Below are 25,096 nucleotides of genomic sequence, written 5' to 3' on the forward strand. Positions count from 1 at the left end.
CTTGTCCTTGATCCTTGCCATTTTAATTACTATGTGTCTTGGTGTTGTCCTCTTGGATCCTTTCTGTTGGGAGTTCTGTGTAATTCCATGGTCTGTTCGATTATTTCCTCCCCCAGTTTGGGTAAGTTTTCAGCAATTATTTCTTCAAAGAGACTTTCTATCCCTTTTCCTCTTTCTTCTTCTTCTATTATCCCTATAATACGAATATTATTCCTTTTGTATTGGTCACATATTTCTCTTAGTGTTGTTTCATTCCTGAAGATCCTTTTATCTCTCTCTATGTCAGCTTCTATACGTTCCTGTTCTCTGGCTTCTATTCCTTCAATGGCCTCTTGCATCTTATCCATTCTGCTTATAAATCCTTCCAGGGATTGTTTCACTTCTGTGATCTCCTTCCTGACATCTGTGATCTCCTTCCGGACTTCATCCCACTGCTCTTGCATTTTTCTCTGCATCTCACCACTGCTCTTGCATTTTTCTCTGCATCTCATCCCACTGCTCTTGCATTTTTCTCTGCATCTCATCCCATTGCTCTTGCATTTTTCTCTGCATCTCTGTCAGCATGTTCATGATTTTTATTTTGAATTCTTTTTCAGGAGGACTAGTTAGGTCTGTCTCCCTCTCAGGTGTTGTCTCTGTGATCTTTGTCTGCCTGTAGTTTTGCCTTTTCATGGTGATAGAGATAGTTTGCAGAGCTGGTATAAGTGACCGCTGGAAGAGCTTCCCTTCTTGTTGGTTTGTGGCCTTCCTCACCTGGGAGTATAGCGACCTCTAGTGGCTTGTGCTGGGCAGCTGTGCGCAGACAGGGCTTCTGCTTCCTGCCCAGTTGCTTTGGGGTTTATCTCCGCTGTTGCTGTGGGCTTGGCCTGGCTGGGGCTGTTCCTCCAAAATGGTGGAGCCCCGTTGGAGGGGGAGCGGCCGGGAGGCTATTCATCTCCGTAAGGGGCCTCTGTGCTCCCTGTTGCCCAGGGGGTTAGAGTGCCCAGAGGTCCCCAGATTCCCTGCCTCTGGTCTAAGTGACCTGTCCTGCCCCTTTAAGACTTCCAAAAAGCACTCTCCAAACCAAAACAACAACAGCAACAATGAGAGAGGGAACAGAAAGGAAAAAAAAAGGAAAAAACACGCGATTTTTTTTTTTTTTTTTTTTTGTCCTCAGGTGCCGGTCCCAGGCACCCGCTCACTGGTCCTGCTGCCCTGTCTCCCTAGCACCAGGGTCCCTGTCCTTTCAAGGCTTCCAAAAAGCACCCACCCACCGGTCCCGCAGGGAAGGAACGCTCGATATTCTTTGTCCTCAGGCGCTGGTCCCAGGCACCCGCTCACCAGTCCCACCGCCCTGCCTCCCTAGCACCAGGGTCCCTGTCCCTTTAAGGTTTCCAAAAAGCACGCGCCAAAAAGAGAGAAAAAAAGGGGAAAAACGCGCGATTTCCTCTGTCCTCAGGTGCAGGTCTCAGGCACCCGCCCACCGGTCCCACAGGGAAAAACACGCGATATTCTTTGTCCTCAGGCGCCGGTCCCAGGCACCCGCTCACCAGTCCCGCCGCCCTGCCTCCTTAGCACTGGGGTCCCTGTCCCTTTTAGGCTTCCAAAAAGCACTCGCAAAAAAGAGAAAAAAAAAAAGGGGAAAAATGCGCGATTTCCTCCGTCCTCAGGCGCCGGTCTCAGGCACCCGCCCGCCGGTCCCACAGGGAGAAACGCGGGATATTCTTTGTCCTCAGGCTCCGGTCCCAGGCACTTGGTCACCGGTCCCGCCACCCTGCCTCCCTAGCAATGGGGGCCCGTCCCTTTAAGGCTTCCAAAAAGCACTCGCCAAAAAAAAAACAGCACCCGTTTCTTTCCACCCGCTGGGAGCTGGAGGGAGGGGCGCTCAGGTCCCGCCGGGCCGGGCTTGTATCTTACCCCCTTCGCAAGGTGCTGGGTTCTTGCAGGTGTGGATGTGGTCTGGATGTTGTCCTGTGTCCTGTGGTCTCTATTTTAGGAAGATTTTTCTTTGGTATATTTTCATAGCTCTATGTGTTTTTGGGAGGAGATTTCCACTGCTCTACTCACGCCGCCATCCTGGCTCCGCCCCCTACTTTTTTAATCATATGCCAACCACCTTGTTAATTCTTATTTCTGACAATTTTTAGATTATTTTAGGTTATTTCTGTAGCCAGTGATGATGTCATGAGTGATATTAGAATTATGTATTGAGGTTTTTGGGTTTTTTTGGTTTTTTTTTACATTCAAACACTTTAAAAATGTCATTCCATAGTTTTCTGGTATCCATGTATGCCAGATGTTTTGAAGATAAAACAGATAAGGAAAACTCACCCTGAGTTAAACTGCAGGAAAACAAGCAATACATTTGGAACTCCAATGATTTCACATATTGGATGATCAAATATTCAGTATTAAAACTATTATAAAATGACTAAAAATAAAATGTGAAATCACACAATCAAGTAACAATTGTCTATTATAAAACGAATGGAAAGATTTGAGAAAGAACCAAATAGGACATTTAGAAGTGAAAAATGTAACTGGTGAAATTAAAATCATATTGATTGGGTAAATCAAATTAGATATGAGGGCCTAAACTGAGTTGGTTTTATTCCAGAGAGGATTTGTGAGTGTTCCTTGTAGGAACCAGAGATGTCTATTGATTTGTAACAACTTTCGCTCTTTTTCAGTGGTACCAAAGCTAACCCAGCGATTTCTCAACTTTAACAGAGACCCAGGAACTAGTGCTAGCCATGGGCATTTGCCCCTGAGGTGGTCCTACCTTAGGAATATGCTCACTGCTTATTTTTATTGGCACCTTTTTTGACAACTTGTGTGCACCCAGCAGTGGAATGAAAATGTCTTATGAAAATCCAAGTACTTACTCCTTAGTTTTTCTAGTCCATTTACTGCCTCAAGGAAAAGTATCTCCATTAGTATTTTCTTTGAGAAATTTCCAGCTTATTACTTTTGCTTATTTATCTTTTCAGTGCTTATTGCTTTCTACACTTACGTATACACACACGCACACACATATGCAGGCACAGAGTAATTTTTTTTTGTGCATTTTCCCCCAGATCTTTTGTTTAACTTGTAACTTTATTTTTAGCGTCTTTTGTTAAATGAAGATTTTAAATCACAATAGTAGATTATCAGTCTCTTCCTTTATAGCTTTTGAATTTTGCCTTATTCTATTTATTATTCTCTGCTTATTTATTATTTTACTTACTCTTCTCTATCCTGAGCTCGTAATGATGCGCTCCGGTGTTTTCTTCCAAGAGACCTATACATACACGCCTCACATATGCACATACGCCTTTATGTCCTAAATAATTCTTGATTTTATCTTTGTAAATGTCTGAAGCAGAAATATCTCAACAGTAATTACTGAAGAATTCATCATCCTTACCTTTCTGATTTGAAATGCCACTTTTTTCTTACAGCAAATTCTCATTTATCAAGGGTACATTTCTAGAATTTCATTTTACTGCTATGTTTTTATTATATTTCCATGTTAATATTTTTGTATTTTCAATTATTATACCTTCATTATTTGTTTTTATAGCTGATAGGGTAAATCTTCTCTATTCCTTTTTTCACCAAAGGTACTTGACTTGTTAACTTTCTGTTATTCAGTTATTTGCGTGAAGACTTGTGAAGTCTTTCAAATTTTCAGCCACATTATGTCATGTGTTGAAATGTTATTTAAGAAAAATTATGTTTGTACATATAAATTTTACAATTATCCGGGCCGTTCTATGAAAACTTTGTACTAACATTATATGATTAGGTTAACTTGGGAGATAATTGACATTTTTATAATATGAATATCTTCTTGAACCATGGTTATTATATTTGTTAGAATTCAGAAAGGTTGTAGGTAAGAGAAAAGCTGAAAAACAGTGGCATAAACAAGATAGGAAATTATCTCATATTCAGGAAAACCAAAAGCAGACAGACCTGTGCTGGTGTGGTATTTCCACGGTGTTAGTTTTCTTTTCCCTGTTCCTCTTCTTTGAAACACACTGATCACGTTCCCACCGTATGGCTTTTCAGTATGCTACTCCCTGGACTCTATTCCCAGTCTTTATATGGCTGGGTCCATCTTGTTTCAGTTACCTCCTCAGAGAGTCTTTGCTTGGCCACCAGTGTAAAGCAGCTTTTTCAGGCACATCTGCTGTCTTACCTACAATTACCCATTTATTTCTGTACCCTTCCTTGTGTTTCTCACTCCTTTAAGTCTCTGTGAGAGTTTACAGTAACTTCTGTTCACCATTGTATACCTAAGTGATTAGGACAATGCCTGGTTCATAATAAGCATTCAGATATTTGTTAAAGTAGTGATTTTGAAAATGAGAACAGGAATATTTATAATCTTAGCTATTCTTTTAAAGAAAGCTTTCATTTTGCACTGATATACTTCATTTTTATGTAATAGTTTCTAGTAATTTGGATCATATGTGGATTTATGCCTTTTTTTTAGTGATGTCTTTTTTTATTTAAGCTTGTTTTCTTGGATATTGAGTAGCAGTATCACCAGCTGTTATGAAAATGAAGATTAAAATAGACCCTTGATGTTGACTCTTATTAAATAAGAAGAGGCAATAGTGTATGGCCATTACATATGGTCTTAACTAGATGAGATTTAATATCATGGAGTGTTATCTGCCTATTTTTTCAGAACTACTTGTTTATCTGAAAAAAATTTTTTTTGGTTTGAGACTTCTTTCAGTAAGAAAATCATTTTCTGTTCTGCTTGTCTGTACACCTGGGATGATAAGGAAGCTATACACTACTTAAACACAAGAGGGTGCCAGAGATTCATGTTTTATTCTTCATAGATAAGATCAGAAGTGACAAATATAACAATACTTCTGCATGTTTATATAATTAACCTTATTTGAATTGACTAGCTATTTGGTGATAGTAAACAACTGTCAATTTTTTAAGATGTGATCATGTTTATATGGTTAAAGTTTTTTTTAAGAGTCATATTTTAGAGAGAAATAATATATTTATGGATGAATAGTACATATGTATAGATAGATATAGATACAGGTATAGTTAGTGAAGGTATTTTAACAGCTAGGAGTTAAATCTGATTTTTTAAATTTTGCTTTAGATAATAATATATATTTATATATAGGCCCTCTGCTACCATTTTCATGAGGATGTGATTTAATGAAGTCAACTGGTACAGATGGAGTATACCAAAAGTCTGAAGCAGAGAAACAAAACTAGTTTTAACCATTTGGTTTCAGAACAGATAGTCAAGAAAGCCTGTCAAAGGACTTTTATGTGGGTATGGACGTTTCAGGACTGGAGGTTTTCTCCTGCTCCACAGTGGAGCAGTGGAGTGCCCTGGGGAAGTCTTAGGGGCTTTTCATCATCTTGAATAAAAATAAAGAAGTCTGCTTTCATTTCTTTGTCTTTCATTGCAGGGACTTGTGCATAACTTAGTTTAATTACCTGATTCCTTTTGGCATATCTCATTTTACTAACCTGCAAGACTGAGAGATAGGCACAAGAAGACAAAGTTGCTTCTGATTCATCTTTCTGATATTAAATGTGCACTACTGGTTAGAGACACCAATTAATTTGACAGACTTCCAGGAAAAGATAACCATTCTTCAGTTTTCCTCTGGCTTAGATCAATTGAGTATAACAATGTCTTTACTTATAAGGAGAGATCTATAATTATTTTTCTCTCATATCATTCATACACATATACCACCACCATTACCACTAAAAAGATACCTTTTCTTTTTTTTTTTTCCTATTAGAGATGAAGATGACATCAACGATGTGACTTCCATGGCAGGGGTCAGCCTCAGTGAAGAAAATGCCTGCATCTTAGCAACAAACTCTGAACTGGTTGGCACACTAATTCAGTCATGTAAAGACGAACCATTTCTTTTCATTGGAGCTCTACAAAGGAGAATTTTAGACATTGGTAAATGCAGGCTTATGATTATTGACCTGATAGGATTGTCTGTTCCAGGGAAAATGTTACCAAAAGAGAACTCTCAGGCTTAAGTGAAGCTCTAGGAGTAATCAAGATTTTCTCGGTGTTACAGTAGTTTATTTTAAAAACTGTTAACATAATTTAAGTCAGATAACCTGTAATTTTTTTGTTTAGATAATAAAAATTAACATTTTATTCACCTTTCTTTGTGGGAGGATAAGTATATGTATTTTTATATGCATACATACATATGATCTACTATTCTTTTTTCTGCCCTGTTCCTTTTTGGTTGGCCTTAGAAAGAAGACATGAAAGAGAACATTTCAGTTCTGTTTTGGAGCCAAACATCTTTTTTTGTTGTTAATACCAAACTCACAGTAATGTGAAACACTACAGACTCCCCCAGTTAACCAAAGAGATTGGAGAGATGTTGTTGCATGAGAGTCACCTCATTCACCCTTTCATTCATGTCAGATCTGGGGGCCAATGCTAATGACCTTTGAGTATACTTGAGAAAGAAATTCTACAGTTTATATTGAAGGTCTAACACAAAAATGAACGTTGCTGATTTTTTATATGTTTGTGGTATGTTTAAGGACTACAAAATATATTATTACATATTTTAAGCTTCCTTCACAAAATACTCGAGTAACAGATGTTTGAGCTCCCACTATATGCTATACAAATTGCTACCTTTTTTCATCTTTAAGTTTGGGTCTATATTATCTGTCTTTTATCATGAAAACTTAGAATTTAAAAATAGTCTAAGAGATAGGAATGCCCAAGAGCTAATTGTAAAATGTGTGTTTGCTGTTTGCTTGCTTTTTGTTTGTCTTTTTTCCCCCCATTTCTTCCTCCTCTCTTTCTCTCATGTTTTCTTCTTCTCTTTTGTGTTTTCTTCTGTATAGGATCCTCTTCTTTAATTTTGGAAGAAACCTAAGCACTACCTTCTGTGATAGTTTGGGAAATTCTGTTATTTTAAGTCTTTGAAGCCATTTACTTATCTAGAGCTTTGGTAGAGTAGAATTAAATAATTTATCAACTTCCTCCCCCCTCCTTACAAACTTTATTCCTGACTTGATTTAAACCCTGGTTATATGATAGGAAAAAATTTAGCATTCAAAGAACACTTTTGATCATTTAGTACAGATACTGGCAAGTTTTTTCCTCAAAGGGCTAGACAGTAAATATGTGCTGCTCTGTGGGCTGTGGGTGTGGGTCATGCTGCTCAGCTCTGCGGTCATGTTGCTGAAGCAGGTGTAGACAGTATTAAGCGAACAGGCAACACTGTATTCCCATCAAACTTTATATACAAAAAGAGACCCGATTAAGTTTGCCAGCCTCTGCTTTCAAGGAGAATTCTGGGGTCAACTATTTGTATTTTCGGTTCTTAATGATGTAACACAAGCTTGTCATTTAATATGATGGGAAATTGCAAAACTTCTTACTAATTGAATTATTTAAGCTTTTAAAAAGAAAACAAAACCAGAAAATGGAATTTTGTATTTCTAGGTATGTTTTCCATTTACAGTAAAATTCCATCTTTACAGTACCATTCAGAACCAAGACCATTCTATTCTTATAATAGAAATTATAAGTTAACCAAAATAATTTTTTTTTGTTGACTTTGTTAAAGAGAGTGCTTTAAAAGTGGGAATTTGTCTTACAAAGTAGTTAACTTTGTAACTTTGTCATGTGTTGTTGTCAGCTTAGCGAAGATATTAGAGCATTTCATTATTCATGAGCCCTGGAATTGTTTGCAAATCCCAGCATTTGCTTACTTCTAATATTTAAAAAATAAGGATTTTTCTTTTATACAGAATGAATTAATCTGTTTTGTAAATCCATGTGAAATTACTTGCAGAGTTTCCTTCCAAAACACTAAATATTTTTAAATGTTCATTTTCTTTAAGCTGAAATGGGATGTCATCCTCTACTCAGCTATGTTTAGTTGTAATTATAATCACTGGATTGTTCTGAAATAGTACTGTCACTTCTGTAGAAGGCCCTACTATTTGTTTTATGCTGATGGTTTTAGTTAAGTACATTTGACTTTGTAGTACCCTTGACTGAATAACAGACCTTCCTATTAGAGGGTCATCCTCTTCGACTGAGCGTGTGGCTTCTGGAGACATGCCCGTGGAGTGGTGAAGGAGGAAGGAAACACTTGCCTAGCCACCTAGATCAACCGAATTAAACCTGGCAGTCAGGGGGTGACAGATGTCACAGCCAGATTGCCCTCATAGCCTATAGTCTGCATTTTGAATTAAAGCTTAACATTTATCATGGAATATTGTCAAAGAATGTACCTTAAGATTTATTGGCTTTTGATTAAAGCTTATTTTTGCTATATTCATTCCTACTTTGATCAGTATATGAGTATGTTTCAAATAAAGTACAAAAATAAACAGTATCTGAAAAGTTCCTGTATATATGTTTATGTAAAACAAACACAGTAGCTCTATTAAAAGCTCATTTAAATTAGACCACCTATTTACCTATATCCTTAGATTTAGGTCTCTGTTGATACAGGTGGTTTCACTGAGCTGGAGAATTACTATTTAAGTACTGATAAGATTGATTTATAAATGAGTCTCTGCCTTTGGGTATGGGATCCAAATTGTTTTCCTAAAAGTTTCTTCCTGGTTAGCTGAAAAGAGTGGTTTATTTACAGAAGGAGGTATAGTGAAAGAGAAGCTATTCATTTAGATAGGTAAAATGACAAGGCTATGAACCCATTTCAACTTATAAATTAATTGCCAGACCTTTCCATCCGAGTATGAGTTAGAACAAATAAGCGTGATTGATAATGGTGAAAAAGCATCTAGGAGTGTCGTGTAGACAAGGCAATAGAGACTCACAATCTGAATTCATTTAAATAAATGTTATATATATTGTTAGCAATGTCACCAGGGTAAAAGGTAATTTTCTATTTTTTTAATTACTAAAATTAACAGAATATGGCACTAATTTCTGCAGTTACCATTTTCCTCCCTGAACACTAGGCTTGATTTGTGTTCTTATTAACTTTGTCCTATAAGTGACCTTGCACGGAGAATGATTCTGGAGGCTAAGTGAAACAATGTCTATATTTTCTGAGGCTCCAGGCTAGGTTTTATTAATGTAATGTCTAAAATCTTTGAAGTTGTGACTTTACCAGGAAAATCATAATCTCCAAACCTTTATTCATAATGGGTCTGACTTCCAGGGGGAAAAGAATACCTGCTGAGCTAATTATTTCAATTACCAGCCACTGCTAAAACACGTAATGGATTTTCTCTGCCTTCACAGGTAAAAAGCATGACATTACAGAACTTAATTCCGATGCTGTGAACTTGATCTCCCATGCAACACAGGAGCGATTACGAGGCCTTCTAGAAAAACTGACTACAATTGCTCAGCATCGAATGACAACTTACAAGGTAAAGGATATCATTAAAAGAAGTACAGAGTCTTCTCTCCCCTCTTTGCCATGTTAAAGGTCGGTTTTTGGTATGGATTCTTATTCTCAGTATATTTTTAAAGGAAATAGTTGAGACATGTTTCATATTGGTAGACCAAGTCTCCTTCCTAATTTGTCTTATTTAGATATGCTTACATGACAAATATAATTAAATGTAGAGTTTTAACATGGTATCCAAAGCTTCTGTGTCACTGCAGACTTACACATGCATCTGTTCTGCCTGAGGCTTTCCCTCCTAAAGCTTTTGAATGGGAAGGAGGATATGTTAGAATGGAATATTGAATAGTTGTGTTCCCTTGAGTGATCTGTATGCTGCTAGTACTCCCGTTCCTTTTATTTTAATAAGGTAAATGATTGCACTGAGTGCTAATATTGATGCCACTCATTATCATTCTTGGTAGCTTTTATAAAATATTAAATGCACGAATATCCTGCCTTGTTCCTAGGGGTGTGAACCAAATCATTTGCCATCATCAAGTTGGAAGTACTTGATTTATTTGAATTATGGTTTTGGTGGAGAGTAGATTTACTGGGTGATGGATGGGAAAGAAAAAGAACATTTTCCCCCAGATCAAGAAATGCTGATAGCTAGATTTTGTATGGCACTGTATAGGTGTAACCTTATGAGGTTTTGCATTTGCAAGAATGGTCACTGTCATGATGTTATAGCTGTAGATTTAAAGGAATCCAGAGAAATAGCACCTACCACGCCACCAATAAGTTCCCTGAGAAATTATTCTATTTTCTTTCCTTTCAGCTTCATTTAGAAGTTTTGAAGAACTATTTATAGCTGTTGAGGTTCTCACTTGTATAAATCTTTGAAACTTTGCTGGATTGACTTAAAAAATGTAATTATCAGGAGAAAAAGCTGTGAACAAAGAGAGTATTAATATTTCTTGTGTATGTCCAGACTTTTTGTATTTCAGGTCGTCTAATTGTTGGCACATACCTGTTTATGGTTTTTCTATTAACAATCCATTTTATTTCTGTAAAGTCAGTAGTGACTACTGATTTTGATTTTTTATTTTAGTTTCTTAAGGTGTAAAGCAGGTTACTGATTTGAGATCTACCTTTTTTAGTGTAGGCATTTACTACTATAAATTTCCCTCTGAGTGCTGCTGTTGCTGCATTCTGTAAGTTTGCGTACATTGTGTTTTTGTTTTCACTTTTCTCTTAAGTGTTTTCTAATATCTTTCAAGATGTTTTTGATCCACTGGTTGTTTGAGAGTATGTTGTTTAATTTCCACATTTGTAAAATATCCAGTTTTCCTTCATTTCACTGTGGTCAGAGAAGCTTTTTTGTATGATTCAGTTATTTTAAATTTATTGAGGATTCTTTTTGTGGCCTATCATATGGTCTAACCTGGAGAATGTCCCAGGTACACTTCAGAAGAATGTGTATTCTGCTGTTGGCTGGAGTGTGTGTATGTCTGTTAGATCTAGTTGGTTCATAGTGATAAGTCCTTTTTTTCCTCATTTATCTTCTGTCTAATTCTATACATAATTGAAAGTGGGGTATTGAACGTTTCAACTATTATTGCAAAATTATCTATTTTTCTTTTTAGTTCTGTCAATATTTGCTTCATATTTTGGGGGACTCTGTTGTCTGATGTGTCTTTCTTTATGTTACATCTTAATGAATTGACTTATCAATATATGATGTCCTTGTTTATCTCTTTTAACAATTTTTGACTTAAAGTCTATCTTGCCTCCTGTTATTAGTATAGACACCCCTGCTTTCTTCTGGTTATTATTTTCATCAAATATCATTCCATTCTTCACTTTCAACCTATTTATATACTTTTATCTAAAGCAATTCTCTTATAGACAGTGTTTAGGTCTTTCTTTTAAATCCATTCTGCTAGTTTATACCTTTTGATGGAGAGTTTAAATCCATTTACGTTTAAGGTATTCATAAATAGGAAAGAGCTTATGCTAGTCACCATTCTTCTGTATGCTGCTTTTTTTGTCCCTTGTTTCCTTATTACTCTTGTCTGTTTGTTTAATTGATTTTTTGTTGTGTACTGTTCTGATTCCCTTCTCACTTCCTTTTGGGTGTATTTTTAAGATATTTTCTTAGTGGTTACCTTGGGAACTACAATTATCCTAAATTTGTAATAATCTGGATTGAATTACAACAGTTTACCTTCAGTTTTGGGATGTGGAAGAATTAATTTTTTTTGTCTTTTTACCATAACTTAAAAAAAATATATAGTTTCTCAAACTGGATTCTCCCAATTTCACACCTAAGTCACCCTATAATTCTAGAGATACTTGAGCATGCATTTTCATTACAATGGACAGTTTCCTTACAAAGTACAATACCTACAACTTAGTATGGAATAGACTTTTTCTAAGTAATATTTACTCTTCTGAGGGCTATCCAAAGCTCTGTTGTATATTCCAGCCTTCACATGGAATTCTTCTGTTGTGTGTCACTACCATATGTTCTAAGAATAGTATCTAACCCAGCTGGAACCTCAATATTTTAGCTTAAAACTAACACCTCCTTAACCTTCCATCTTGTACACTGCCTGTGCTAATTGACTTTCCCCTGTCCACTTTTCCCCTTGCTCATTCCTTAATACAGCTAATGCCACTGTCTGAAATTGTACATGGAGAAAGGCAGCTACATTATCATCCTTCTTTGAACAGAACTAATAATCATTTAGTTATATTTGGATCTAGTTCAAAATTGTACTATTTTGTAGACTTTGATTGTAATAATCTTTGTGTCACAGATTTAGCCCTGTCCTTATACTTCAGTTCACCCCTGATAGAATTTATTTTTATCTGTACAGTATGGGAAATTTTACTCTATGAATTTCACAAAAGTGAGCTACTTTTATTAAAAGTAAAATCCTACCATCTCTTCCATTTGGCATCCATCTACTTTTGATAATCTTTCACCTGGTTAGATAAATTCTCTGATTAACCATAGTCCATAAACTGAGATTTAAGTAAAGTAGAAAGTGACACACGTGGTACAAAGTTTTTGATCTTGCTGCCAGATGTTCCCCCACTGAACATACGTTATGGCCTTCTGCATGCCAATGACTGTGGAGAAGCACTCGTGTTTTCCAGTTGAAAGGACCTGTCGTGCTTTCTTTAGATGGGATTCACTTAATGGTGTTATCATTTGGCCTGGATCCTTATATATTCATTGTTAAACCACCCTGCTCAGTGGTGCATGAAGACTTCAGTTAGGCCAGCTGGGTAGACAGGAAAAAATGTGGTAAGATTGGGGTTACTGTTGTTTGAGTAAGGCCGAGGATTCATAGGAATAGGGGAGGCACTTGTTTAGTATCTGGAAGAGAAAAGGAAGGATGCAGTAAGCCGGAGGGAGCTGTATCTAAGTTGGGAGAAAGAGAAGGAATCTTAGCATAAGAATGAGATTGGGTTATAATTTAGAAAGTCTGTGCCCTTTATAATTTAGTGTTTGTTGTCTTTTTTTTTAGGAATTTAAGCTCTTTATTATACAGCATTCTATGGACATCAAAAGAATTAACATAATCTTCTCTCATTTATAGAAATAAGAAAATGCTATCAATTCCAAGTTAGATCAGAGTTTCATAAGAAGAAATACAATATCTTTTCATAATTCTTTTTTTCTCATTTTTCTTATGGCATTTATTCTTGTTCTGTAATGGCTGAGATGATCTTCATTATATTCCTTTTTTTTTTTTTTTTTGAGAGGGCATCTCTCATATTTATTGATCAAATGGTTGTTAACAACAATAAAATTCAGTATAGGGGGTCAATGCTCAATGTACAATCATTAATCCATCTCAAGCCTAACTCTCATCAGTCTCCAATCTTCTGAAGCATAACGAACAAGTTCTTACATGGTGAACGAATTCTTACATAGTGAATAAATTCTTACATGGTGAACAGTACAAGGGCATTCATCACAGAAACTTTCGGTTTTGATCACGCATTATAAACTATAAACAATCAGGTCAAATATGAATATTCATTTGATTTTTATATTTGATTTATATGTTGATCCCACATTTCTCCCTTTATTATTTTTATTTTTAATAAAATGCTGAAGTGGTAGGTAGATGCAAGATAAAGGTAGAAAACATAGTTTAGTGTTGTAGGAGAGCAATTGTAGATGATCAGGTATGTGCCTGTAGACTATGTGTTAATCCAAGCTAGACAAGGGCAATAAACCATCCACGGATGCAGAAGATTTCTCTCAAAGCAGGGGGGATGAGGTTCTGAGCCTCACCTCTGTTGATCCCCAATTTCTCACCTGATGGCCCCCCTGCGACTGTGCCTGTCTTAGGTTGTTCCTCCCTTGAGGAATCTTACCCGTCTCTGGCTAACCAGTCATCTTCCGGGGCCATACAGGGAAATGTAAAGTTGGTAAGTGAGAGAGAAGCCATATTGTTTGAAAAGGTTAGCTTTTTACTTCTTTGCAGATTTATGCCCTGTGGCTTCTATGCCCAGCACTTGTCTCGAGGTATCTTTACCACCTGGAGGAATTATGATACTCGGTAAATTCGATATGAGGCACGAATTCTATTTAAGGGTTGTAATTAGGAAGGAAGAAGAAAAGCTATAGAGGTAGCATATGGAAGAAAACATGGGAGGATTGATTATTTCTTTGACATATCTTCTTGTAGAGTACCTTAAGTATGTATAGGTTTTAAACTACCAACTAATTTGCGCTCACAGATTAACATAATAGGAATACGGTGACATAAACAAAGCAAATCTATAATTACCATCCATCTCCAGTGAAGCCAAGAAAACCATTTAGGCACCCTAGGCATTTGTGAAAATTTGTCTATGATATGATGGATATTGTCCAACTGTACTTGAACAGTCTGAGAGAGATCAGACAAACTAAAGCAGCCCATTACTGGGATCTGTTCACATCCCATATGTCGTTTTAACTGTACTTAGTGTATAGTCGTAAGCTTTTGGAGTGCTACACCTTGCACCCCTCCCAACTCCTGGTTGAGTTCCAACAGTACAGATCCGGTCAAATTCGTTGTCTCACTGTATGCACATGCCAGCCTAGACATCTCCCTCCTCATTCCAATGGCAAGTCCAGGAAACGGTGGGGTGGATGCAGCCACAACCGCAGCATCGCCCAGATCCCTGTGGAGGCTTTTTGATGATCATCCCCCTGGCACAAGTCCTCCAGAGAGTGCTGATGCCGGAAGCTCCTCCTCATATCGTATCTTAGTTCATTTTCTGGGTATCCAAGCTAGGCCTTGATCTTCTGCATAGAAACAAACAGACCCTTTGCCCACACTTTGACATGCCCTCTATACCACTGTGCAGAACTCATTGGAGGTCAGCACACAGGGACTGCTTTTTTTTTTTTTTTTAAGAGAAAGGAATATTATCAGAAAAGAGTACCTCCGTAGCTGATCATCTGACACTCTTTAAGTGATCAACATTAAGGATATTTAAAGCATGCGTTGATCTTTGATTTACCAATAGTTTTATCCTATCAAGGAGTAATCCCCCTTTTCTTTCTTTCTTTCTTTCTTATTTTTTTTTTAATCTTTAATCTACACTTATATGAAGAATACTATGTTTACTATGCTCTCCCCTATATCAGGTCCCCCCTAACATCCACATTACAGTTACTGTCCATCAGCTTAGCAAAATGTTGTAGAATCCCTACTTGTCCTCTCCGTGTTGTGCAGCCCACCTTCCCCTTTCTCCCTTCCCCCCCATGCATGCTAATCTTAATATCCCACTTCTTCTCCCCCCGCCCCTTATCCCTCCCTGCCCACCCATCCTCCCCAGTTCCTTTCCCTTTGGTACCTGTTAGTCCATTTTTGGGTTCTGTAATTCCACTGCTGTTTTGGTCCTTCAGTTTTTCCTTTGTTCTTATACTCCTCAGATGAGTGAAATCATTTGGTATTTCTCTTTCTCTGCTTGGCTTATTTCACTGAGCATAATACTCTCCAGCTCCATCCATGTTGCTGCAAATGGTTGGATTTTTCCACTTCTTATGGCTGAGTAGTATTCCATTGTGTATATGTACCACATCTTCTTTATCCATTCATCTACCGATGGACATTTAGGTTGCTTCCAATTCTTGGCTATTGTAAATAGTGCTGCGATAAACATAGGGGTGCATCTGTCTTTCTCAAACTTGATTGCTACGTTCTTAGGGTAAATTCCTAGGAGTGGAATTCCTGGGTCAAATGGTAGGTCTGTTTTGAGCATTTTGATGAACCTCCATACTGCTTTCCACAATGGTTGAACTAATACACATTCCCACCAGTAGTGTAGGAGGGTTCCCCTTTCTCCACAGCCTCGCCAACATTTGTTGTTGTTTGTCTTTTGGATGGCAGCTATCCTTACTGGTGTGAGGTGATACCTCATTGTAGTTTTAATTTGCATTTCTCTGATAATTAGCGATGTGGAGCATCTTTTCATGTGTCTGTTGGCCATCTGTATTTCTTTTTTAGAGAACTGTCTGTTCAGTTCCTCTGCCCATTTTTTAATTGGGTTATTTGTTTTTTGTTTGTTGAGGCGTGTGAGCTCTTTATATATTCTGGACGTCAAGCCTTTATCGGATGTGTCATTTTCAAATATATTCTCCCATACTGTAGGGTTCCTTTTTCTTCTATTGATGGTGTCTTTCGCTGTACAGAAGCTTTTCAGCTTAATGTAGTCCCACTTGCTCATTTTTGCTGTTGTTTTCCTTGCCCGGAGAGATATGTTCAAGAAGAGGTCACTCATGTTTATGTCTAAGAGGTTTTTGCCTATGTTTTTTTCCAACAGTTTAATAGTTTCATGACTTACATTCAGGTCTTTGATCCATTTTGAGTTTACCATTGTATATGGGGTTAGACAATGGTCCAGTTTCATTCTCCTACATGTAGCTGTGCAGTTTTGCCAGCACCATCTGTTGAAGAGACTGTCATTTTGCCATTGTATGTCCATGGCTCCTTTATCAAATATTAATTAACCACATTTGTTTGGGTTAATGTCTGGAGTCTCTAATCTGTTCCACTGGTCTGTGGCTCTGTTCTTGTGCCAGTACCAAATTGTCTTGATTACTATGGCTTTGTAGTAGAGCTTGAAGTTGGGGAGTGAGATCCCCCCTACTTTATTCTTCTTTTTCAGGATTGCTTTGGCTATTCGGGGTCTTTGGTGTTTCCATATGAATTTTTGAATTATTTGTTCCAATTCATTGAAGAATGTTGCTGGTAATTTGAGAGGGATTGCGTCAAATCTCATATTGCTTTGGGCAGGATGGCCATTTTGATGATATTAATTCTTCCTAGCCATGAGCATGGGATGAGTTTCCATTTATTAGTGTCCCCTTTAATTTCTCTTAAGAGTGACTTGTAGTTTTCAGAGTATAAGTCTTTCACTTCTTTGGTTAGGTTTATTCCTAGGTATTTTATTCTTTTTGATGCAATGGTGAATGGAATTGTTTTCCTGATTTCTCTTTCTATTGATTCATTGTTTGTGTATAGGAAAGCTTCAGATTTCTGTGTGTTAATTTTGTATCCTGCAACTTTGCTGTATTCCGATATTAGTTCTAGTAGTTTTGGAGTGGAGTCTGTAGGGTTTTTTATGTACACTATCATATCATCTGCAAAAAGTGACAGTTTAACTTCTTCTTTACCAATCTGGATTCCTTGTATTTCTTTGTTTTGTCTGATTGCCGTGGCTAGGACCTCCAGTACTATGTTAAATAACAGTGGGGAGAGTGGGCATCCCTGTCTGGTTCCCGATCTCAGAGAAAATGCTTTCAGCTTCTCGCTGTTCAGTATAATGCTGGCTGTGGGTTTATCATATATGGCCTTTATTATGTTGAGGTACGTGCCCTCTATTCCCATTTTGCTGAGAGTTTTTATCATGAATGGATGTTGAATTTTGTCAGATCCTTTTTCAGCATCTATGGAGATGATCACGTGGTTTTTGTCTTTCTTTTTGTTGATGTGGTGGATGATGTTGATGGATTTTTGAATCTTGTACCATCCTTGCATCCCTGGGATGAATCCCACTTGGTCATGGTGTATGATCCTTTTGATATACTGTTGAATTCTGTTTGCTAATATTTCATTGAGTATTCTTGCATCTACATTCATCAGGGATACTGGTATGTAATTTTGTTTTTTGGTGGGGTCTTTGCCTGGTTTTGGTATTAGGGTGACGTTGGCTTCATAGAATGAGTTTGGGAGTATTCCCTCTTCTTCTATTTTTTGGAACACTTTAAGGAGAATGGGTATTATGTCTTCTCTGTGTGTCTGATAAAATTCTGAGGTAAATCCGTCTGGCCCAGGGGTTTCGTTCTTGGGCAGTTTTTTGATTACCGTTTCAATTTCTTTGCTCGTAATTGGTTTGTTTAACTTTTGTGTTTCTTCCTTGGTCAGTCTTGGGAGGTTGTATTTTTCTAGGAAGTTGTCCATTTCTTCTAGGTTTTCCAGCTTGTTGGCATATAGGTTTTCATAGTAGTCTTCAATAATTCTTTGTATTTCTGTGGAGTCTGTCGTGATTTTTCCATTCTCATTTCTGATTATGATGATTTGTGTTGATTCTCTTTTTCTCTTAATAAGTTGGGCTAGAGGCTTATCTATTTTGTTTATTTTCTCAAAGAACCAGCTCTTGGTTTCGTTGATTTTTGCTATTGTTTTATTCTTCTCAATTTTGTTTATTTCTTCTCTGTTCTTGATTATGTCCCTCCTTCTGCTGACTTTAGGCCTCATTTGTTCTTCTTTTTCCAGTTTCGATAATTGTGATGTTAGACTATTCATTTGGGATTGTTCTTCCTTCTTCAAGTGTGCCTGGATTGCTATATACTTTCCTCTTAAGACTGCTTTTGCTGCGTCCCACAGAAGTTGGGGCTTAGTGTTGTTGTCATTTGTTTCTATATATTCCTTGATCTCTATTTTGATTTGTTCATTGATCCATTGATTATTTAGTAGCATGTTGTTAAGCCTCCATGTGTTTGTGAGCCTTTTTGTTTTCTTTGTAGAATTTATTTCTAGTTTTATACCTTTGTTTTCTGAAAAATTGGTTGATAGAATTTCAATATTTTGGAATTTACTGAGGCTCTTTTTGTGAGCTAGTATGTGTTCTATTCTGGAGACTGTTCCATGTGCACTTGAGAAGAATGTATATCCTGTTGCTTTTGGATGTAGAGTTCTATAGATGTCTATTAGGTCCACCTATTCTAGTGTGTTGTTTAATGCCTGTGTGTCCTTACGTATTTTCTGCCCAGTTGATCTATCCTTTGGGGTGAGTGGTGTGTTGAAGTCTCCTAAAATGAATGCATTGCAGTCTGTTTCCCTCTTTAGTTCTGTTAGTATTTGTTTGACAATGCTAGTGCTCCTGTGTTGGGTGCATATATATTTAGAATGGTTATATCCTCTTGTTGGACTGAGCCCTTTATCATTATGTAGTGTCCTTCTTTATCTCTTGTTACTTTTTTTGTTTTGAAGTCTATTTTGTCTGGTATTAGTACTGCAACCCCTGCTTTCCTCTCACTGTTGTTTGTATGAAATATGTTTTTCCATCCCTTGGCTTTTAGTCTATGCTTGTCTTTGGGTTTAAGGTGAGTTTCTTGTAAGCAGCATATAGATGGGTCTTGCTTTTTTATCCATTCTCTTACTCTGTGTCGTTTGATTGGTGCATTAAGTCCATTTACATTTAGGGTGACTATTGAGTGATATATACTTATTGCCATTGCAGGCTTTAGATTCGTGGTTACCAAAGGTTCAAGGTTAGCTTCTTTAGTATCTTACTGCCTAACTTAGCTCGCTTATTGAGCTGTTATATACACTGTCTGGAGATTCTTTTCTTCTCTCCCTTCTTATTCCTCCTCCTCCATTCTTCATATGTTGTGTGTTTTGTTCTTTGCTCTTTTTCGGAGTGCTCCCATCTAGAGCAGTCCCTGTAGGATGCCCTGTAGAGGTGTTTTGTGGGAAGCAAAATCCCTCAGCTTTTGCTTGTCTGGGAATTGTTTAATCCCGCCATCATATTTAAATGATAGTCGTGCTGGATACAGTATCCTTGGTTCAAGGCCCTTCTGTTTCATTGCATTAAGTATATCATGCCATTCTCTTCTGGCCTGTAGGGTTTCTGTTGAGAAGTCTGATGTTACCTGATGGGTTTTCCTTTATAGGTGACCTTTTTCTCTCTAGCTACCTTTAAAACTCTTTCCTTGTCCTTGATCCTTGCCATTTTAATTATTATGTGTCTTGGTGTTGTCTTCCTTTGATCCTTTCTGTTGGGGGTTCTGTGTAATTCCATGGTCTGTTCTATTATTTCCTCCCCCAGTTTGGGGAAATTTTCAGCAATTATTTCTTCAAGGAGACTTTCTATCCCTTTTCCTCTTTCTTCTTCTTCTGGTACACCTATAATTCGAATATTATTCCTTTTGGCTTGGTCACATAGTTCTCTTAGTGTTGTTTCATTCCTGGAGATCCTTTTATCTCTCTCTATGTCAGCTTCTATACGTTCCTGTTCTCTGGCTTCTATTCCTTCAATGGCCTCTTGCATCTTATCCATTCTGCTTATAAATCCTTCCAGGGATTGTTTCACTTCTGTGATCTCCTTCCTGACATCTGTGATCTCCCTCCGGACTTCATCCCATTGCTCTTGCATTTTTCTCTGCATCTCATCCCATTGCTCTTGCATTTTTCTCTGCATCTCTGTGAGCATGTTCATAATTTTTATTTTGAATTCTTTTTCAGGAGGACTGGTTAGGTCTGTCTCCTTCTCAGGTGTTGTCTCTGTGATCTTTGTCTGCCTGTAGTTTTGCCTTTTCATTGTGATAGAGATAGTTTGCAGACCTGGTACGAGTGACCGCTGGAAGAGCTTCCCTTCTTGTTGGTTTGTGGCCTCCCTCTCCTGGGAGAATAGCGACCTCTAGTGGCTTATGCTTGTCAGCTGTGCGCAGACAGGGCTTCTGCTACCTGCCCGTTTGCTATGGAGTTTATCTCCGCTGTTGCTGTGGGCGTGGCCTGGCTGTGGGTGCTCCTCCAAAGTGGTGGAGCCCCGTTGGAGGGGGAGCAGCCGGGAGGCTATTCTCTCTAAGGGGCCTCTGTGCTCCCTGTTGCCCAGGGGGTTAGAGTGCCCAGAGATCCCCAGATTCCCTGCCTCTGGTCTATGTGTCCTGTCCTGCCCCTTTAAGACTTCCAAAAAGTACTCTCCAAACCAAAACAACAACAGCAACAATGAGAGAGGAAACAGAAAAAAAAGGAAAAAAACACGCTTTTTTTTTTTTTTTTTTTCCCCTCATGTGCCGGTCCCAGCACCCGCTCACTGGTCCTGCTGCCCTGCCTGCCTAGCACCGGGGTCCCTGTCCCTTCAAGGCTTCCAAGAAGCACCCGCCCACCGGTCCCACAGGGAAAAACGCGCGATATTCTTTGTCTGCAGGCGCCTGTCCCAGGCACCCGTTCTCCGGTCCTGCTGCTCTGCCTCCCTAGCACTGTGGTCCCTGTCCCTTTAAGGCTTCCAAAAAGCACTCGCCAAAAGGAGAAAAAAAAGGGAGAAAAACGCACGATTTCCTCCGTCCTCAGCCACCGGTCTCAGGCACCCGCCCACCAGTCCCACAGGGAGAAATGCGCGATATTCTTTGTCCTCAGGTGCCGGTCCCAGGCACCCGCTCACCGGTCCTGCTGCTCTGCCTCCTAGCACCAGGGTCCCTGTCCCTTTAAGGCTTCCAAAAAGCACTCAACAATAAGAGGAAAAAAAAGGGGAAAAACGTGCCATTTCCTCCGTCCTCAGGCGCCGGTCTCAGGCACCCGCCCTCCGGTCCCGCAGGGAAAAACATGGGATAGTCTTTGTCCTCAGGTGCCAGTCCCAGGCACCCGCTCACCAGTCCCGCCGCCCTGCCTCCCTAGCACCGGGGTCCGTGTCCCTTTAAGGCTTCCAAAAAGCACTCGCCAAAAAGAGAAAAAAAAAAGGGGAAAATCACATGATTTCCTCTGTCCTCAGGCGCCGGTGTCAGGCACCCGCTCACAGGTCCCGTAGGGAAAAACATGCGGTAATCTTTGTCCTTAGGCGCTGGTCCCAGGCACCCCCTCACTCGTCCCGCCGCCCTGCCTCCCTAGCAACGGGGTCCCTGTCCCTTTAAGGCTTCCAAAAAGCACTCGCCAAAAAGAGAAGAAAAAAAAGGGGAAAAACGCGCCATTTCCTCCGTCCTCAGGCGCCGGTGTCAGGCATCCGCCCACCGGTCCCGTAGGGAAAAACACACAATCTTTGTCCTCAGGCGCCGGTCCCAGGCACCGCTCACCGGTCCCGCCGCCCTGCCTCCCTAGCAACGGGGTCCCTGTCCCTTTAAGGCTTCCAAAAAGCACTCGCCAAAAAAAAAAAAAATACCGCTCCAGTTTCTTTCCACCCGCCGGGAGCCGGGGGGACGGGCGCTCGGGTCCTGCCAGGCCAGGACTTGTATCTTACCCCCTTTGCAAGGTGCTGGCTTCTTGCATGTGTGGATGTGGTCTGGATATTGTCCTGTGTCCTCTGGTCTCTATTTTAGGAAGAGTTTTGTTTGTTATATTTTCATAGCTCTATGTGTTTTTGGGAGAAGATTTCCACTGCTCTACTCACACCTCCATCTTGACTCCACCTCCTCTTGTTGTCTTTTTAAAGTTAAATTCTGTCAGTAAACTATCTCCAGGAGTATCTGAACATAAAAATAGTAAGATGATGTCTTTAAGAAACCACTTGCTATTATGTGTTATGCCTCTATGTTTGGCGTATAATATATTCCATATTCTATCTTGTAGTATTTAACTTTAAAAAGCATTTGAGGACTTTTTTTGTATTAAACGAAGTAAAATAAGTAGCACTAATACATTCTTGTTTGTTATACTACGTAATACTCTTTTGATTTAGCTAAATACCAACAATAAAAATTTAATTTAAAAAGAATCTTGGGCATATGAAATCTCTCAGTCCCAGTTAATTGAATCAGCCATAAGCATGGGATAGAACAAAGATGGGAACGGTGCTGTGCCCATGAGTTCCAGGCCAGGCACTGACTGTTGGACTTAATGTTTAAATGTTTAAAAACATTGTTTTCCTATTATACAGCCTCCCTCCTATAGCTTGGATATCTAAATTACTGAGATGAGTAGATGGCAGGATGTCTTAAATATTGATTGGGAAGATTGCCCCCCACACCCCCACAAGCACATATGTATTGGAGAGTAGAGATAGGTAGTCCATACTGGATGAAGAAAATTAGAAAAATATAGATCAGAAAGCACTGTTCTATACTCTAGAATACCAGAATAAATGAAATAATGTAAAGTTTAGCATTTATGGAACAATTAAGACAAATAATTGCATTATAGCTCTCATTTATAAATTTTTTACTTAATTTCTTTGAATGTAGTTTCTGCCCAAGTTCGTAACTTAAGGGAATTCTCAAAGTAAGGTTTAGGATTTTTTATTTTTTATTTTGGTATCATTAATCTACAATTACAGGAAGAACATTATGTTTACTAGGTTCCCCCTTTCACCAAGTCCCCCGCACATACCCCTTCACAGTCACTGTCCATCTGTGTAGTAAGATGCTGTAAAATCACGACTTTTCTTCTCTGTGTTGTGCAGCCCTCCCCATGTCCCCCATGCCCTATACATGCTAATCGTAATGCCCTCTTTCTTTTTCCCCGCCCTTATCCCTCCCTTCCCACCCATCATCCCCAGTCCCTTTCCCTTTGGTAATTATTAGTCCATTCTTGGGTTCTGTGATTCTGCTGCTGTTTTGTTCCTTCAGTTTTCCTTTGTTCTTATACTCCACATATGAGTGAAATCATTTGGTACTTGTCCTTCTCTGCTTGGCTTATTTCACTGAGCATAATACCCTCTAGCTCCATCCATGTTGGTGCGAATGGTAGGATCTGTTTTTTTCTTATGGCTGCGTAATATTCCATTGTGTATATGTACCACATCTTGTTTATCCATTCATCTACTGATGAACATTTAGGTTGCTTCCATATCTTGGCTATTGTAAACAGTGCAGTGATAAACATAGGGGTGCATCTGTCTTTTTGAAACTGGGGTGCTGCATTCTTAGGGTAAATTCCTAGGAGTGGAATTCCTGGGTCAAATGGTATTTCTATTTTGAGCCTTCTGAGGACCCTCCATACTGCTTTCCACAATGGTTGAACTAGTTTACATTCCCACCAGCAGTGTAGGAGGGTTCCCCTTTCTCCACAACCTCACCAACTTTTGTTGTTGTTTGTCTTTTGGATGGTGGCGATCCTTACTGGTGTGAGGTGATATCTCATTGTGGTTTTAATTTGCATTTCTCTAATGATTAGCAGTGTGGAGCATCTTTTCATGTGCCTGTTGGCCATCTGGATTTCTTCTTTAGAGAACTGTCTATTCAGCGCCTCTGCCCATTTTTTAATTGGATTATTTGCTTTTTGTTTGTTGAGGCATGTGAGCTCTTTATATATTTTGGATGCCAATCCTTTATTGGATTTGTCATTTATGAATATGTTCTCCCATACTGTAGGATACCTTGTTGTTCTATTGATGGTGTCCTTTGCTGTAAGGGTTTAGGATTTTAATGTTTGCCATTTTATCTTATGTTGTATTTTGCTAGAAGTTGTATTCACTTGGTAAGGTTAGACTAGGCCAATAACAGAAACAAGGGTGATAATTTTCATCTTTGATATATTTTCAAGTTAGGTGGTTGTGTTTTTTGGCTTTTCAAAAATGTAATTAATCATATTAAGGTCTGCTGAGATGGACAATAAGTTAACTAAAATGATTTAGATTATCGGTAAATGGTACACTCACTTACTTTCTACTTCCTCTTAGAATCTGCTTGTTGGCTTAATTGCTCCCCTCCCCGCCCAATGAGGCTACTAGAAAGCTCTTTGAAACTTAAATGCTTGATCAATTCTCAGATTTAAAGGATGAGTAAAACTTTTGTGGTTGTTGTTTAACAGAAATAAAAATATTACCTTCTGAAAATGTAGCTCCCTCTGTATACTGGTGTTATTAAGGCTTATGCTCATTTATAACAATACCTAATATAGAATGTGTTCCCTAGGATCATCACCTGACATTCTGTTTTCCAGGCAAGTGAAAATTACATCCTGTCTAGTGATACCAGATCACAGCTCAAATTTCTTGAAAAACTAGATCAACTGGAGAAGCAGAGAAAGGATTTAGAAGAACGAGAAATGTTATTTAAGGCAGCCAAGGTAAGGTCCTTCATCATTCATGAGTGAACATGGCCTGGCAGAAAGGTCAAAATTGGCTTTTTTGTTTGGTTGACTTGGTTTTTTTAGGCTGTATTTCTCTGAAGGATTCTTAAAAATGGAGTTACTAGTAAAATCTCTCACGGCCACAGTGGTGTAGTGCAGTGGCTTTCAGTTAATGTAGTTTAATCAGACATAATATTTTGTCTACTTATTTTCAATTCCTGTGTGCCTAGCATCATACCACCTACCACCCCCAAGTAAAAATGTTTGTAAAGTTTTCAAGGTCTCATTATGGATATGATTTGAGATGTGCCAATTGAAGTTGAGAGAAAATTTGGAGAGTGGACAGAAAGGTTATGGGTGTAATTAGGACTATATGGAACAAGATATAGGGTGGGCAGAAATGGGTTAGAGAGTAAAAGAACAGGTGACACTGTTATTTATTTATTTTCTTTCTCCCTTGTTTAAACATTTTCCTGGAAGGTTAGTACCAGATGGCATGAAAGGGAGTTCCACTACAGTTTCTGTCAT

General features: G+C 38.6%; 1 protein-coding gene across 2 annotated transcripts in view; it reads left to right on the forward strand.

Annotated features, from left to right (window-relative positions):
* The window catches only part of TAF4B (TATA-box binding protein associated factor 4b), a 181,891-nt gene that overhangs the window by 61,587 nt on the left and 95,208 nt on the right, over positions 1–25,096 (forward strand). For both annotated transcript variants that reach the window (XM_073212713.1, XM_037025430.2), the window contains exons 10-12: positions 5,763–5,932; positions 9,236–9,366; positions 24,440–24,565. In XM_073212713.1, coding sequence (XP_073068814.1) covers positions 5,763–5,932; positions 9,236–9,366; positions 24,440–24,565 — 427 coding nt within the window. The remainder of the gene's footprint in view (positions 1–5,762; positions 5,933–9,235; positions 9,367–24,439; positions 24,566–25,096) is intronic.

Source organism: Manis javanica, chromosome 9 (genome assembly GCF_040802235.1).
Source record: "Manis javanica isolate MJ-LG chromosome 9, MJ_LKY, whole genome shotgun sequence".
Lineage (NCBI taxonomy): Eukaryota > Metazoa > Chordata > Mammalia > Pholidota > Manidae > Manis > Manis javanica.